The following is a 15,067-nucleotide window of genomic DNA, read 5'->3' as shown; positions in this document are numbered from 1 at the left end:
TAGTATCATTGTAGCTAGGGTCAAGAGGGACCTGATCAGATCATCTAGCCTGACCCCCTGCCACAGGCAGGAATAAATGCTGGGTTCACAGGACCCCAAGACAGGTGGTCATCTAACCTCTTTTTGAATTTGCCCAAGGTAGGGGTGAGGACTACTTCCCTAGGAAGTTGGTTCCAGATTCTGGCCACCCTAACTGTAAAATATTGCCTTCTGATCTCTAGCCTAAACCTGTTCTCCATCAGCTTATTACCATTGTGCCATGTCACCCCAGGTGGTGCTGGGGAGAAAAGGGCTCTTCCTATTTGTTGTTGATCTCCCCTGATGAGTTTGTAGGCAGCCACCATGTCCCCCCTCAGCCTCCTCTTGCCGAGGCTGAATAGGTTCAGGTCCCTCAGTCTCTCCTCATAGGGTCTGTCCTGCCCTCTCACCAAACGGGTGGCCCTCCTCTGAACTCTCTCCAGGCTGGCCACATCCTTTTTAAAGTGTGGCACCCAGTACTAGACCCAGTGCTCCAACTGTGGCCTGACCAGTGTCCCATAGAGGGGGAGTATCACCTCTCTGGACTGGCTTGAGATGCATCTTTGGATACATAACAAGGTATGGCTGGCCTTGCTGGCTACAGTCTGGCATTGGCGGCTCATGTTCATCTTGGAGTCAGTAATGACTCCAAGATCCGTTTCCATCTCTGTGCTTTCAAGAGGGGAACTCCCCAGCCTATATGTATGCTGTGGATTCCTTCTCCCAAGATGCAGCACCGTGCATTTGTCTATATTGTACCCCATCCTATTCTCATCTGCCCACTTTTGTAGTCTGTCTAAATCTAGTTGTAGCCTCTCTCTCCCTTCAAGTGTGTCCACCTCGCCCCACATCTTAGTGTCATTAGCAGACTTGAACAGCATACTTTCTACCCCCTCGTTGAAGTCGCTGATGAAGATGTTAAACAGTGCGGGCCCAAGGACCAAGCCCTGGGGTACCCCACTGCTCACATCTCACCAGGTTGAGTATGACTGATCCACCATGACTCTCTAGGTGAGCCCCATCAGCCAATTTTTTTATCCACCCTACTGTGTGTAGGCATCAATGCCACAGTTGCCTAATTTATTGATGAGGATGGGGTGAGAGACAGTGTCAAAGACCTTCTTAAAGTCTAAAAAGACTACGTCCATGGCAACACCATCATCCAAGGATTTAGTTACTTGGTTATGAAAGGCAATCAGGTTGGTCAGGCAGAACCTGCCTTTGATGAACCCATGCTGATTGCCCCTGAGCATGATCTCCCCTGCAGGCCCCCCACAGATGTGCTGCTTGATGGTTCTCTCCAAGATCTTCCCGTTCACCAAGGTGAGGCTTACGGGCCTGTAGTTACTTGGGTCCTCCTTCCTCCCTTTCTTAAAAATTGGGGCCATGTTAGCCAGTCTCCAATCCTTCAGCACCTGGTCAGATGACAATGAATGCTCATACAGCCGGGCGAAGGGCTCCATGATGACCCCTGCCAGCTGATCACTTTATCAGGAAGGTCAAGATAATTATGAAATGCTCAGGATGATTAGAGAAGCTGCTAAAATGGGACAAGCAATAATAATGGGTGAGTTCAGTTGAAGTCTTCCAATATTATTGCTTCTGATAGACTGGGCAAGCACCTCATCAGGACAAGATACAGAAATAAAATTTCTGAATGTGATAAATGACTGTTTTCTATAACAACTTATCTTGGAATGGACAAGAGGAAAATTCTAGACCTAATCTTGAGTAACACATAGGACCTGGTTCAAGAGATATCTGTTGGCAAGCAACTCTATAATTGTGCCATAATCACATTCATCATTTGAGTAGGAGGGAGTGAGTCAAAAAAATCCACCACATTAATATACAACTTCATGAAGTGAAATTACACAAAAATGAGAAAGGAAGTTAGTTAGAAAGAAGTTTAACAGGGAAAGCCAAAATGTAAAAAGCCTGCAGGCAGCTTGGAAGCAGTTTAAAGTACCATATTAGAGGCTCAGCAAAAGTGTATATCACAAATCAAAAAGGGTACCAAGCGGTCCAGTAAAATCCCTGAATGGCTTAAGAGCAGAATTAAAGAGGCCATTCAAGGCAAAAAGTCATCCTTCAAAAACTACAGAATGCGCCCAAATGATGAGAGCAGCAAAGCTTATAAATTAACAGGTCAAGTGTAAAAGTGAAATACAGCAGGTCAAAAAAGATTCTGAGGAGCATCTAACAAAAAATGCTAAAGTTAATAATAAAAACTTAAAAAAATACACTTGGCAGAAGAAGGAAGCCTGCTAGAGAATCTGCAGAATGATTAGATGACTAGGGTATAAAAGGTGCACTGAGGGATGGTAAGGCCATAGCAGGGAAGTTAAACAAATTATTTGAATTGGTGTTCACTGCAGAAGATACTGGAGAAATTCCCATGCCAGATAAATCCTTTCATGTAAATAGATCTGAAGAGTTGGACCGCATTGGAGTAACGATAAAAAAAGTTTTGGAACAAATTGCAAAACTTAATATGAATAAGACACTAGGACTGGCATTTACCCGAGAGTCCTGCAGAAACTCAAAGGTGAAGTTGCGGAGTTGCTAACAATAATATGTAACCTCCTGTTAGAAGTGGCCTCTGTGCCAAAGGACTGGAGGGTTGCCAACATAACACCCATCTTCCCAAAAGTGTTCAGAGGCGATCCTGGGAATTAAACTGGTGAGTTTTACTTCCATCCCTGGCAAGTTGGTAGAAACTATAATAAAAAATAAAATCATCAGTGAGATGGACAAATATGATCTGTTGGGGAAGAGTCAACCTGCTTTTTGTAAGGAGAAATCCTGCCTCACCAATATGCTTGAGTTTTTTTAGGGTATCAGGAAGGAAGGGAATTGAAAAACTGCTATTGTACAAAGCCATGGTGGGCCAACATTTTGAATGCGATGTTCAGTTCTGTTCACCACATTTGAAAAAGGATGTGGTAGAGTTAGACAAGGTACAGAGAAAGGCAGTCATAATGATTACAGTCCTGCAGCTGCAACCAGAGCAAGAAAAAAATCTTCGGTTTGGAAAGAAAAAGGCTTTAAGTATTGACCATTTAATTATTGTCAGTTTAAAGTAACATTTACTGAGGAAGTGATTCAGATACTAATAAGAATTTCTTTAAAAAATGCAAAGCACGTGTGATCTTAATTATGAAGTGACCTCTTGGTTGATTTTGAGTATTTCCCAGTCAAGTTAATTCTACACAGGGGAGAGCAAAAAACTGAATTTGTTCTCACATTTTCCTTCACACATTTCTGTGGAAAGTTTAGTGTACAGAGCCAAAAGATACAAATTAAGACCATATATCTCAATTTATATGAGCAAAACAGAGCAAAATCCCTTACCTTTGGTCCAGATCCTGAGGTCGTAACTGTTTCTTATTTATGCAGAATTGTAGTGAGGTCTATAGGGAATTAATTTAGGTCAGGCTCAGGTAAAAACTGCATAGAGATGTCATGTTTCTTTCTGGTTATCAGTTGATCAGCAGACAGTTGATATCCTACCAAGCTTGTTCCATTGTCAAACAGTACATTAAATGCGAAAGCAGATGTTTAGACAATACAAATTGATTTTAATTAGCATAGCACAATGATTCAACATATTAACAGAAGAAAAGGAGTACCATATTCTGACCAAGGCACACATTTCTCACCAAGCATTTTTCTCTACTTTCCCTACACTGGTTATAAGGCACAGTAATGGTAGATCATTTAGTTTCTGATGTGAGAGTTTCAGCTTGTGGACAAATGCACTTTCTTAACTGCTTTAAAAGGAGAGGGTAGTGGGGGTGTGGGGCCTGCACAAGAGCATGTATACTCTGTTACAATGTAACTGTTCTGTCTGCATGATGCTGTAGTAATATAGTTAAATCACTGTAACTTTAACCCCAATGAAACAGGTTTAGTTGAAACTGGTTTCCTATACTTGCATCTCTACAGAAGCATGCAGGTAAGTAGTTACATTACCACAACATATGTTGCTAAAATTGAATATTTGTAACAGGGGCCCTTAAACACTGTTACTCATAGGTAGGGTGACTATACGTGACAGTATGAAATCCAGGATGCTGCTGCTGCCACCTCCCCCACCCCACTCAGCTCCAAAAAGTCAATGGCCCATTAATGACCCAGTGTTCTTTACTTCATGGGGGCTAACAATCATCTGTGAAGTAACACTTAGTATTAATACAGCTTCTTGCTTCACAGCTCCTGCTGCTCTGCCTCCATGCCCCATGCACAGGACAATGCACTCATTTAAATTTTCACTGGCTGGCCGGATCCAGCCTCTAAAATGTGGGGCTGTCCCAACCAGTCTGGAATATATGGGCCACGTCCAGACAAGTGCAGCCTTATTATATGCGGCACTGCAAACACATCTCCACACTACCACACATTCAGCTCCATGCTGCAAGGTAGCAGCATGCGGGGTGGGAGTTGACCCCAGTAGATCCTAGGGTAAAAAAAAAAAAACCTGTACAAAAAAAAAAGTGGAGTGGTACATGTGGCAGGGAAACAAATGCCCATGTTTGTGTGGACACAGCCATAGTCCGCCCTACTTATAGGGAAAGTCCAGTGCTGCAGAAAAGTGCAGAGTTCAGGCTGCAGAGAGGTGGGTTGCAGAGTAGTAATGAAGGGGTGCCCTCTTAAGGAAGATGACAGGAAGGGTATGGAGCCAGGGAGCTCTATAAACTTGACCCCTGGGTCTATGAGTTAGTCTGGCTACATCATAAAAGGAAGGAGAGCTTCTTAAGGGAGGCTGCAGGCTGCTGACTGGGAACTGCAGACAGCAAGGTTGCCCTGAGGTGCTGGAGCTGTATAGCCAGCAAGCAGCTGGGGATTTATTTATGTGTCTATGTACCTGGGTGGGGGTGGGGGTAGTAATTTTAATTTGCAAGTTAACAGCTTTATCTGTGTTTATCCACAAAGCTAAAGCCTAACGTGGCTTTAATGGGCAGTAGGGAGGCTACTGTGGGTGCCTGGGGAAGGCCCCGCATGTTTGGTTTAATTGATTTAGGGTGGAGACTGCAAGCCAGAGAGGATTGAGCATTGGAGGAGAGCTGAGATGAGTGCAGAGCTCAGAGGTGAGGTGAAATGCACTGCAGGCGTTAAAGACAGGGCTAGACTGAGGTGGCCCAGTGGCCAGCATGGAGTGAACCACCTACGGTGTCACTTACTCTCAGGGCTCCTTTTCAAGTCTACTTCAGTCACATCAAGGCGTAGCAGACAAGGACATGGCAGTACCATGGAGAGTAGGGTGGTCATCATAGAGGACGTTCCGGTTTTCTGTTACTCTGTCCTCTGTTGATATGAAACTGGACACCTTTATGTCCTCTATTTTTCTTTTCAAGAGAAAAATAAAGAACATAAAGGCGTCTGGTTTTGTATCAGTAGAGGACAACTGGACTGTCCTCTATGATGACCACCCTACTGGAGAGCCAAAGTAAGAGGGTCTTAGAATGGCCACTAGAGCCTCCCACTATGGGAGCCTATTAATATATTGATAAAATATTTACATGCGTCTGTTCCCTTAATGTCTAACTCTTCCTGTCTCAAATGAAAGCTGGAAATTTGGAGAGGATTCTTTGTACTGGGAGCCTCAAAGACCCAGTGAAACGGTTCCTCACAGTTTCTTGAAAGGTGCCAGCGAAGACTTAATTTGCTGAGAATGAGCTGGAGTCTCTTTTACCTTCTTTTATGCATCTGCTTGGTTATCAGTTGGTGCTTTCTAGACTGGATAGTGTCCACTGGCCCACAAATTAATTCCCTCTCCTATATTTAATATATTTCACACTAATAAGGGTTAACATGTCATTAGCACTTCTGGTTCTTTTTGCCTGCTTCAGAGGCTTCTGAGGCATTTGGTAAAGGCCGTAAGATAAACATACAGCTACAGTATAGTAATATAAGCTAAATATTGTTTCATTATTAAATGTTGGTAAGATACCCTCCAGTATCTTATTTACTTACCACTACTGACAATGTACAAGAAAAACAGTGGCAGAAAATTAGGATCTCAATAATCCATATAGAATAACTTGTTCTTAAGAGAATATTTTTCTTAACCCCAATTGGTTAGTGAATGGTATACATATATATATAAAAATATGGCAGGGCAATGTGACAGCTTTATGAGGAGCAACACGGTCTTATTTTCTGCTATTATCTGACTAACATGGCTAACTCACGCAGTATCTATCTAAAAATATGTATTCTCTTTCTGACTTAACTCTGGATCATCTTCTCTTACATGTAAGAGTGTGTGTTTAAATCTAGCTAAGCTCTTGGATTTATTCATATCTTGTATTGAGATTCACACTATGTATTATGTATACAAAGTTTTCTTTTCAATTTTACATTTGCAGATTTCACTTTCATTGAATATTCCCAAGTTGTGTTAGGGCAAAGCATTACCTTCTCTATATCTTCAGTATTAGTGTACTGACTTCTAATATTATTTAGATCACCAATACAGTACTAGTATTGGCACCAATGTAAACAATGAAAGCAGCAACACTTGCTCTGGGGCATAGTTTTAATAGGACAGCTTCAAGCCCTGAGCGTCTGTGGTGCAGGGGGCAGTGTTAGGTAGTCAGGTGCTAGCTGCAGTAATTGCAGGTTTGCGTACATCCTTTTCTTTCCCCACTGGGAAAAGTGGTGCCTGGGGCTGCTCCTCAGTTGTGTCCCCCCCCAACCCCTTCTTGGTTACACTACTCCTGTGCTGTGTTTGTCTGTAGAGTGTTATACTCTCATTTTGTTACAGTAACTCCTTACAAAGTGCTTGGCTGTGCATCTCAATCCTTCAGAGTTCAGCATACTTGTGTCCCTTAAATTAATACCTATTGACTGACTACTAACAATGTCCCATATAGCACTACCTCATATTTAAAAAGATGCACAATTGCACCATGTCTACAGATACACTATAGCAATAACTAATCTGCTATAACCAGACTGCCAGAAACCACCAAAAGTTCAGCTGAAGTTCCAAAAACTGGTCTGGGGTCAAGTGCATGCTCTCAAAGAGCCTTTATGTTCCTGTGGTACAGTGGAGAGTATCATGGGAAAGAGATAATATCCCAAACAAGCATCTCATTGATGACTCTGAAGGAGTCACCCTTATATTTGATCTAGCCTCAAAAATACGGTCTGCAGTGGACCAAATTAGAACAGCACAGGGCCAAAAATAGCCTGAGACAGCTCAAAAAGATGTCCGGACTCAACAGACTTGTCATTGCCCTAATAAAGTAGAATGTATCTATAGTTTTTCTATTCCTTTTTATTACAGTTCATTGTAATACTTTCTGTATATTACTCCCTCAGAGTATATTAATATCTTTGTGGACTTAAGTCCCTAGCTTATAACAATGGTATTTATGTTGATTCAAAATGTAGATTCTTTCGAAGTTTAAAAACAGGTTAAGTAAGGGTCCGGTTCCTGAGGTGAAATCACTGGAAGTTTTGGCTTTATAGCATTTAAAGCTTTTTACATTAAAGCTTTAAGTTTTATACCCTGTCATGGGTTGATCTAGGGTTTTGAAAAGTGGCTAGTATGGTGCAGTGTTCCATAACACAATGCATATTTTTCTCTGATTAAAAATAAACTAGAAGATTTGCTAATATGATAGGGCTGTATTATTCAGTTTATGAACTGAGCAAAAACAAGTATAACTGAGTCTAAGTGAGGCTGACTGCCAGCTCCACAATGGGCAGACACGTGGTGCTGGGAAGAAACAGTTGTTAGCTCCTTGCCTAGCTAAAGACATAACTCCCATACAAGCACCCCCATACAAGTCTCCCAGACACCATGGCCTCAAAATTCCCCTCACTGGCCTTTGTGCATTGCCCTTGCCACTGGAAGTGCCCCTTTACTCCACTTTGTGTCCTGTTATCCCACATATTCCCATGCTCAGCACCTCCCTATAATGCTCTAAACTCATCAGACCACACCATCTCCCTCGTGCTCCATTGAGTCTGGCCTGCCCTCTCACTGCTTCCCTGAATTCACTATATCTTGCACCGACTCATTCCCATCACATCCCAACCCTGTTGACTCTTTTCCATCCCCCATCACAACCTAGAGTTTTTCCTTATTCCTCTGAGCACTGAACCCTCATGACAACTCCTTACACCCTCTTGAGCCCTCTTACCCACAGTCCCTTTTGCTCACAACCGAGTTCACCCTCAGAGGCCTCTCTGCTCCAAGCCCCATAGGTCCTTCACACCTTCCCAACTCCATGATGTCTTAGCCCCTCCTCACCCCATACCCTTCTACCCCAAGGATCTCCCTTCCCTACAAAAGCCCTTTGATACGTGTGCCCCCCTCCATCTAGTCCCTTATGACCCCCATGGGACAAGTGGGGGCAGAGTTGTATCTGTGCCTCCTGCTTTTCCCCACTTCTTCAGCAAGCCCATAGCTGGCCTCCACTTCTCTCCACCCTCAACATATAGAAATAAAGAGTTGGAGCTGGAGGAAAGACTTGCTTCAGCCACTGGCAGCACCCCTACCCTTGAAAAACCAACAGCTTTATGCTGTCGTGGATGTGCTGCTGGTTCAGACTCCATCATTTGCTGCAATGTGTAATCCAAGAAAGGGTGATTACAATAATTTATCTATTTGTCTCACATTTACAACTCTCTCCTGCCTCTGACTGCTATACCACAGCACAGCCTGCTTTTAGCTCTGCCTCTCTTCTTGCTGTCTCTGATTTGTTGTGCATTGGAATCCCCCTTGAAACAAAGTCATCCAGTAGAGGTGCCTAGGTAGCAGCCCAACTTTATTGAACATGCTGGGGGGGGGTGAGCAGAGAAACATTACCAGGAGTAGGTTACAGACAGTATAATTGTTGATGAAAGGCTAGCTTGATTAAAGGAAGATAAAAGGTTGTTAACATCTGTGGACTGAAGAGATTAGCAGAAATGAACGTGGCTATCTTTAAAAGGTGGTTGGTTTCAGAGGAGGAGGAATCATGGTGGGGGAGAGGAGAGATGCAACCACAAGGAGAGATGCAACCACACCCCTAAAACTGCCTCTGCACCCTGTAATCCTGTTTTATTGTTCTCTATTTTATTCTTGTATAATGCTGTTTACTAATTTATTATTAATGGTATGATATCAAATAAAGTATATGTTCTTTTGTTTTCGAGTGCCTCTACTCTCTTAACTCTACTGGTCATTTATAGGATTAAATAAGCAAGATTAAAAACTATAGTTACGGTTCATGTCAGGATTCTTACTGTGAAAAACATTTTGAATACCATAAATTTGTCTAGCTTCAAAAACTGATTTGATATCCTAATTTTTGTAGTTTTCTTCAGTGGAAGATAAATGTAATACTGGTAATGAACTGGTTTTTTTTATGGGAATTTTGTTGGTGTCATAGCATAATTCTGTCCCTACAGTGACAGACGTTTCAGCTTGTAAAATGAAGAGATAATAATGGGCAGTTCTATATGTGCTAGTAAAGGCACAATGAGATTTAAAGCTTGGTCTACACAGTTGTGCCTCCTGCTATGCTACATATGCATTTAATCTCATTGCGCCTTATTGCCTGTGCCCGGGGAGCCTAACCTTGGACTCCCGTACACTGGCAAGAAGCAAGCTCCTGTGGATGGGAGCTCCCTCAGCTCAAGGGTTCCCAGCCACAGGGGTGCCCCATGTACCCCTGTGGATTGGAAATGAAGCTGTTGCGATTTCTGCACCTCTGGATACGTGAAATCCCAGGGCTGGGAGATTGCAGCTGCTGCAGTCTTCCCATCTTAGGGGTGCATGATGCTGGGACCCAGAGTTGGCATCTGCCTGGACTGAGAGTATCCTCAGTTTTGGGAGTCTTGGACCTGGCTGGGCATGGTGTACCCCTGCAGCTGGGAGCCCCATCAGCTAACAGGGCTCCCAGCTGCAGGGGAGACTCTGCTATATGTGCAAATTAAGGCTCGATATCAACCAGGTATAAAGTTAGCACACATTTTGAGGTCTAACTGTATGGCCAGTTGGAGCTTTTTATGGTATAATAAGTACTTTGTAGCTGGTCTTAAGGAAATTGCATAATTAACCAGTTAATTGCACAATACCTATAACACATAGCAGGAGCAAGTGAAACATCAAAAGCCTGACAGTTTTCAGTTTCTGTTAGTCACAGTAGAGTCCAATTAGTTCCATAAATATTCAGGTTTCTATTTTTATTATTATAGTGTTTCTTAAGATGAAGTCTCAGTTCTTACTTTTTTATGGCTTCTGAAAATTGTTAAGAAAAATTCCTTCGAGTTCCTCATTCTGGCCTTAATTGGCTCCTGATTTCTTTTGGGACCATATGGATTCTGCAGTTAAAACTTTTCTTTCATTATAGTTAAGTGTTGTTGTTTTCTGTTAGTAATATGTTCTTAATAGGAAATTAGTAAATGATTTTGTGAGGTGTCAAATGTGTGGCAGCTTGTGAAGTACATCAAATATTTCTAATAGTTCTAACTGTTATACTCATTTCTACTTTTTTCCTATATGAAGGTATTTACTTTAGACCTACACTTTCTATACTTAGGTGTTATAACTTAGATTGATTATTAAGGTGGAAATACTACATTTTGTGTTTTATGCAGTTCTTTAGTGTACAGTTTAGCAAGGTGTTATTTGGTGTAAAGGAGTCTTTATGTTATTTACATCTGTTATGCTTTATATGTGGTCTTCAAAATGTTTACCTTCTGATAGGACAAAAAACTTTCAGAAAAGGAAAAACCCAAACATTCATAGTGGGTGCGTCTACATGTGCAATTAATGTGACATGATAAACTCTGGTGCAGTTTGCCCTGGAGTACACTGCTGTCAGGCTCAGCGTCTACACATGTGCCTGGGACAGCAGCAGTGTGAGCTGGGGTCGAGCAGCCCTGGGCTGGCAGGGGGCACAAGGGATCAGCCCCAGGCTCTGGGTAGCAGCGCCAGGTGACAGAAGGCCTGGATGGGGCAGGAGGGTGCTAAAGTACAGGGGTAGGTGGCAGTCAGCCCCTTCACTTTAGCACCCTCATGCCCCAACCAGGTCCTGTTTCAGTGCAATTAAGTATTCTGCGGTGCCATCCTACAGCATAGTTAATTAATTTCCTGCACCCTAATACTGGTGCACATGTAGACTGTGACGCTTTACTATGACTAACCCTAATTAGTCAGCTCTGCACTAAAGTGCAGCCAGTGGGTGCATCTACATGTGCCCCTACGGTGCTGTTGCTACTGCACTGTTATTTAGTATTTCCTTTAGGAAGTACTAAATGATGGCACAGTAACAGCCATTACTGCACTGTCAGGAGTACATGATTATTTTTAGCCGCTGTGTTGCCATAGCAACGCACTGTAGTGAGGGAGCCCGTTGCTATGGCAATAAAGCTGTGGCATCATAGTTTGTGCCCACTGCACCCATGAGCAGTAAGTAATACATTTTTCTAGATTAGGTGTAGCTTGTATGTTGGAAGATTGACCCATAACTAGAAGTTAACATAGTCAAGTGTGAGGTAAGAAAGAACGTTTCATGGAGGTAAAGATGGTATAGGGTCCTTGAAATTGAAAGTGTTATACATTGCTGGATTTCATACAAGCCAATTGGGGTTTTTCTATTAAAGGCCAGTGAGACTTTGTACATGAAACAATGTACTACAGCAGGGGTTGGCAGTCTGTGTCCCGTTGGCTGACTCTGGCCCACAGGGTCATTTGATCTGGCATATGGAGCTGGCAGGCTTTGCTCAGGAAAAAAAAGGTGCTAGGTGGACAGGAGTTTAGCAGTGAAGGGGACTTTGCTTGTGCTGTCACTGGCTTGCGGGGAACATTGCCTATATTGTGGGGAGAAGTGGCAGTGGCACTGTGGGCAGCAGCTAGATCCTAGTGCTGGCTGCCTCCAAATCAAGCCAGATCTTCATGGTGTACGTACCTCTGCAAAAAGGTGCTGACTTCAAACTATTGCATATGTACAAAAGCAGTTGATGATTTACAAAGATTTATAGAAACATGCATTGTTTGAGATAGTGGTGTAGACCTGAGGATATTTCTGCACAGTAATACTGAGTTGTAGTTGTAGTTCAGTATGCTACCTTAGCTTTGATCCAGTTGACAAAAATAACAATTTTGTCAAATTGGCAAATGCAGCAGGTGGACTAGCGTGAGTTTGAAGCCTCTGAATATTCATTCAGATTGCTGTCAGTTTGAATAGCAGCTTTGAAGTCCATACCACCATCTTTTGACTACTACTTGTAGCTGTTATGACTAAACTGAAGCTAATGCAGGTGTTGCCCATACATGCTCCATACCTTCATGAGCAGTATAGACATACTCTGTTAGAGCATTGTCTGTATGTTTCATCCCCAAGAACTCACCAAGATCGTTTCCATTAGAATCCTGCATGTGATGTGACAGCTTGTCAAACCCAGATGTTTCCTCAAAAAAATGTGGATTTTACAAATCACCATTTTATATAACGGTACTATCTCCTTTGTGTTCAACAGTGTTTTCTGGATATGACGTTCGGAGCAGGAGGTCACACTGTTGCCCTTCTTCAGAAAGCACGTGACATTAAAATATATGCCCTAGACAGAGATCCAGCAGCTTATCAAATAGCTCAGCAACTTTCAGACTCATATCCGTAAGTAGAATTCTTCTGTCTTATCTGTAGTGTTTACGGGGTGTCATATATTTCTGAGTTATTTTGATGGATGATGAATTAACACTGCTAGTGTTCTCCTGCCTCCAAATTTCCAGACCTGTGTAGAGACCTGCAGGCTGCATGACATGTTCCTGTGTGCTAGAGGTGGAGTACTACTAAATTATGCTTCAGAATTTACTTTAACTTGGAAAATATGCTTTAACTTGATTTTGACTAACTACATGCAAATCTAAGTTGAGCCTGCTTAAGTGCATTTCCTCCGCTGTCTGTAGTCACTGTTTAAAATTCTATTTAAAATAAAAAAAATTTAAAGAAGCTATGCAAGAAGATTAATTTGGAATTACTGTAGTTATAAAAATATTACATAGCTAACTAAATCATTTTTGCCACAATCATCTTTCATGACAAACAAGAAATGGATGTAATAATAGTTTTTAATTAAATAATGAGGAAATTTAGCTGTGACTCACTTAGATTAGCCAGTTTCATAAAAAACCAAAAGTAATTTACTGAGGTTCAGTATTACATTTCCTGTAATACTGTGTGACTTGCACTGCTGGATTCAAAATTTACTCATTAAGTAAATAAGGCTCTGCTCTTACATTTGGATTTGCTACCACAGACGACTTTTGTTCAGGTAAAGGTGATATTTTAATTTGATAGGTGAAATGGGTCAGTAATAAAGAAATATTCTTATGTAATGTATTATTACTAGTTTTCTCATCAATAATACTTTTTCATTCCTTGATTTCTCTTGTCTTCTCATTTTTCTTTTTTTCTTTAATGATGTATGTTATTCAACAGTGATGTATTGTTGAATTAATGATGTATGGCTTCAGATCTCTAGCTAACATGTTTTCAAATTCATTTTGCAATTTTGAACTTCCTTTATTGCATGTATTTGTCTTAAATGTTTAATTCTTTACATATTTGTAATGTATGTCTGACTTGTAAAACACCACCACCTTTTTGTTTTGAATCCTAATGTTGATGAAAAAATTACGGTAATTGCATCTATGCAAGGGACTGGCTTGGAATTAATAACATTTATATTTTATATAAAAATAAAATACAACAAAAATAAAATCATCTATTGCCCTTGTTAATACGTAATATTTCTGTTTTATAATATGAAATCATATGTAGCAGCATGAGCAGTATTTTGTATGCAGCTAGTTCTATACCATATATATATATGTGGATCCTGAAACAGTAACATGTACTTTTTGGAGTTCCATGAAAACAATTGCCCTTTTTCATAGAAGATATAGATAACTATTTGTAAACTCAGGAAATGACATTGAAGGTTACCTTCAGAAAGGAGGCAAATATTTGAACTTACCTTTTAAATTGTGACTGACTAGATGTATGAAAGCAGCCACAATAGGGCTTCTGCAGTTCTCTCTATATCGTGGAAGGGTGTTTGTGGGAGCTAATAAATTTTGGTACATGGCATAGAAAGGAGACAAGAGAAAATAAAGTACAGAAGTGAGAGGCAAGGGACGAAATACAAATGCGGAGAAGAGGTACAAGCCTGGATGGTTCATTGTTAATAGAAACGTATCTTAGAAGCCAAGTCCAGTGACAGTTAAAATATCACTATTGTTAAAGAGATTTTATGCCCAGACTTTCTGAATACAGACAGTCCTTGACTTGAGACATTTTGAGTTACAACAGATGGCACTACAATATTTATAAATTGACACTCTGTTTTGACTTTCTGACGTCAGTTTCGACTTTATGATGCTTGATCTGACAGAATGCCATGCCGGCGAACAAGTTTACTATGTTGCCCGTCTCCCTGCAGCTCATCTGTCCAAACTTCCTTGGACACTATCTTTAAGAAAGTAGACAAGACTCCAGAAAAACGTGCAGCCAAGACTTCTGTGAAGACTCTAGCCAAGAGCCCTTCAAAAAGTCCAGCAAAGTCACCTCAGAAAAACAAATCAATATGATTGCTATTTACAATATAAATGCATTAATGTAGCTATATTACTCCTCTATAATTGATTGAGTAAAAAATTCTGTGTTATTTCTGGTGAAAATAGGGTATCGGGCCTTAGTTCAGGAACCAATCCCCTGTTTATAACTTTGTTCCTATGGGAAAATGGGTTCCGAGTTATGACGTTTCAACTTAAGACGTGGTTTTCAGGCACCGGTTGTGTCGTAAGTTTGAGAACTGTCTGTACTAGAAACAATTACCTTTGTTCCAAAGAAAAGATCAAACTAGATATAGCAGGTAGGAAACACCGGGATAGGGATCTGTTCTTCACACAGTTTCCTCTGCACTATCCATAAAGATTTCACAGAAATTTGGGCTGGAAGGTGTCGGGGAAAACCGAAGGATCGGGCCCCAAGGTCACGGTGGGCCGGGGTGGCAATTAGATACGGACAGGTGGGATTAGCGG

The 15,067-nt window shown here is 41.4% G+C and overlaps 1 protein-coding gene across 3 annotated transcripts in view; it reads left to right on the top strand.

The window, feature by feature from the left end:
* The window catches only part of METTL15 (methyltransferase like 15), a 230,214-nt gene that overhangs the window by 102,244 nt on the left and 112,903 nt on the right, over positions 1 to 15,067 (top strand). For all 3 annotated transcript variants that reach the window (XM_019552140.1, XM_019552137.1, XM_019552139.1), the window contains exon 3: positions 12,502 to 12,638. In XM_019552140.1, the coding sequence (XP_019407685.1) occupies positions 12,502 to 12,638 (137 nt within the window). The remainder of the gene's footprint in view (positions 1 to 12,501; positions 12,639 to 15,067) is intronic.

Source organism: Crocodylus porosus, unplaced genomic scaffold, assembly GCF_001723895.1.
Source record: "Crocodylus porosus isolate Cpor-Errol unplaced genomic scaffold, CroPor_comp1, whole genome shotgun sequence".
In the NCBI taxonomy this organism is placed as follows: Eukaryota; Metazoa; Chordata; order Crocodylia; family Crocodylidae; genus Crocodylus; species Crocodylus porosus.
The sequence above is the reverse complement of the archived record's forward strand: the minus strand, read 5'-3'. Positions and strand labels throughout refer to the sequence as shown.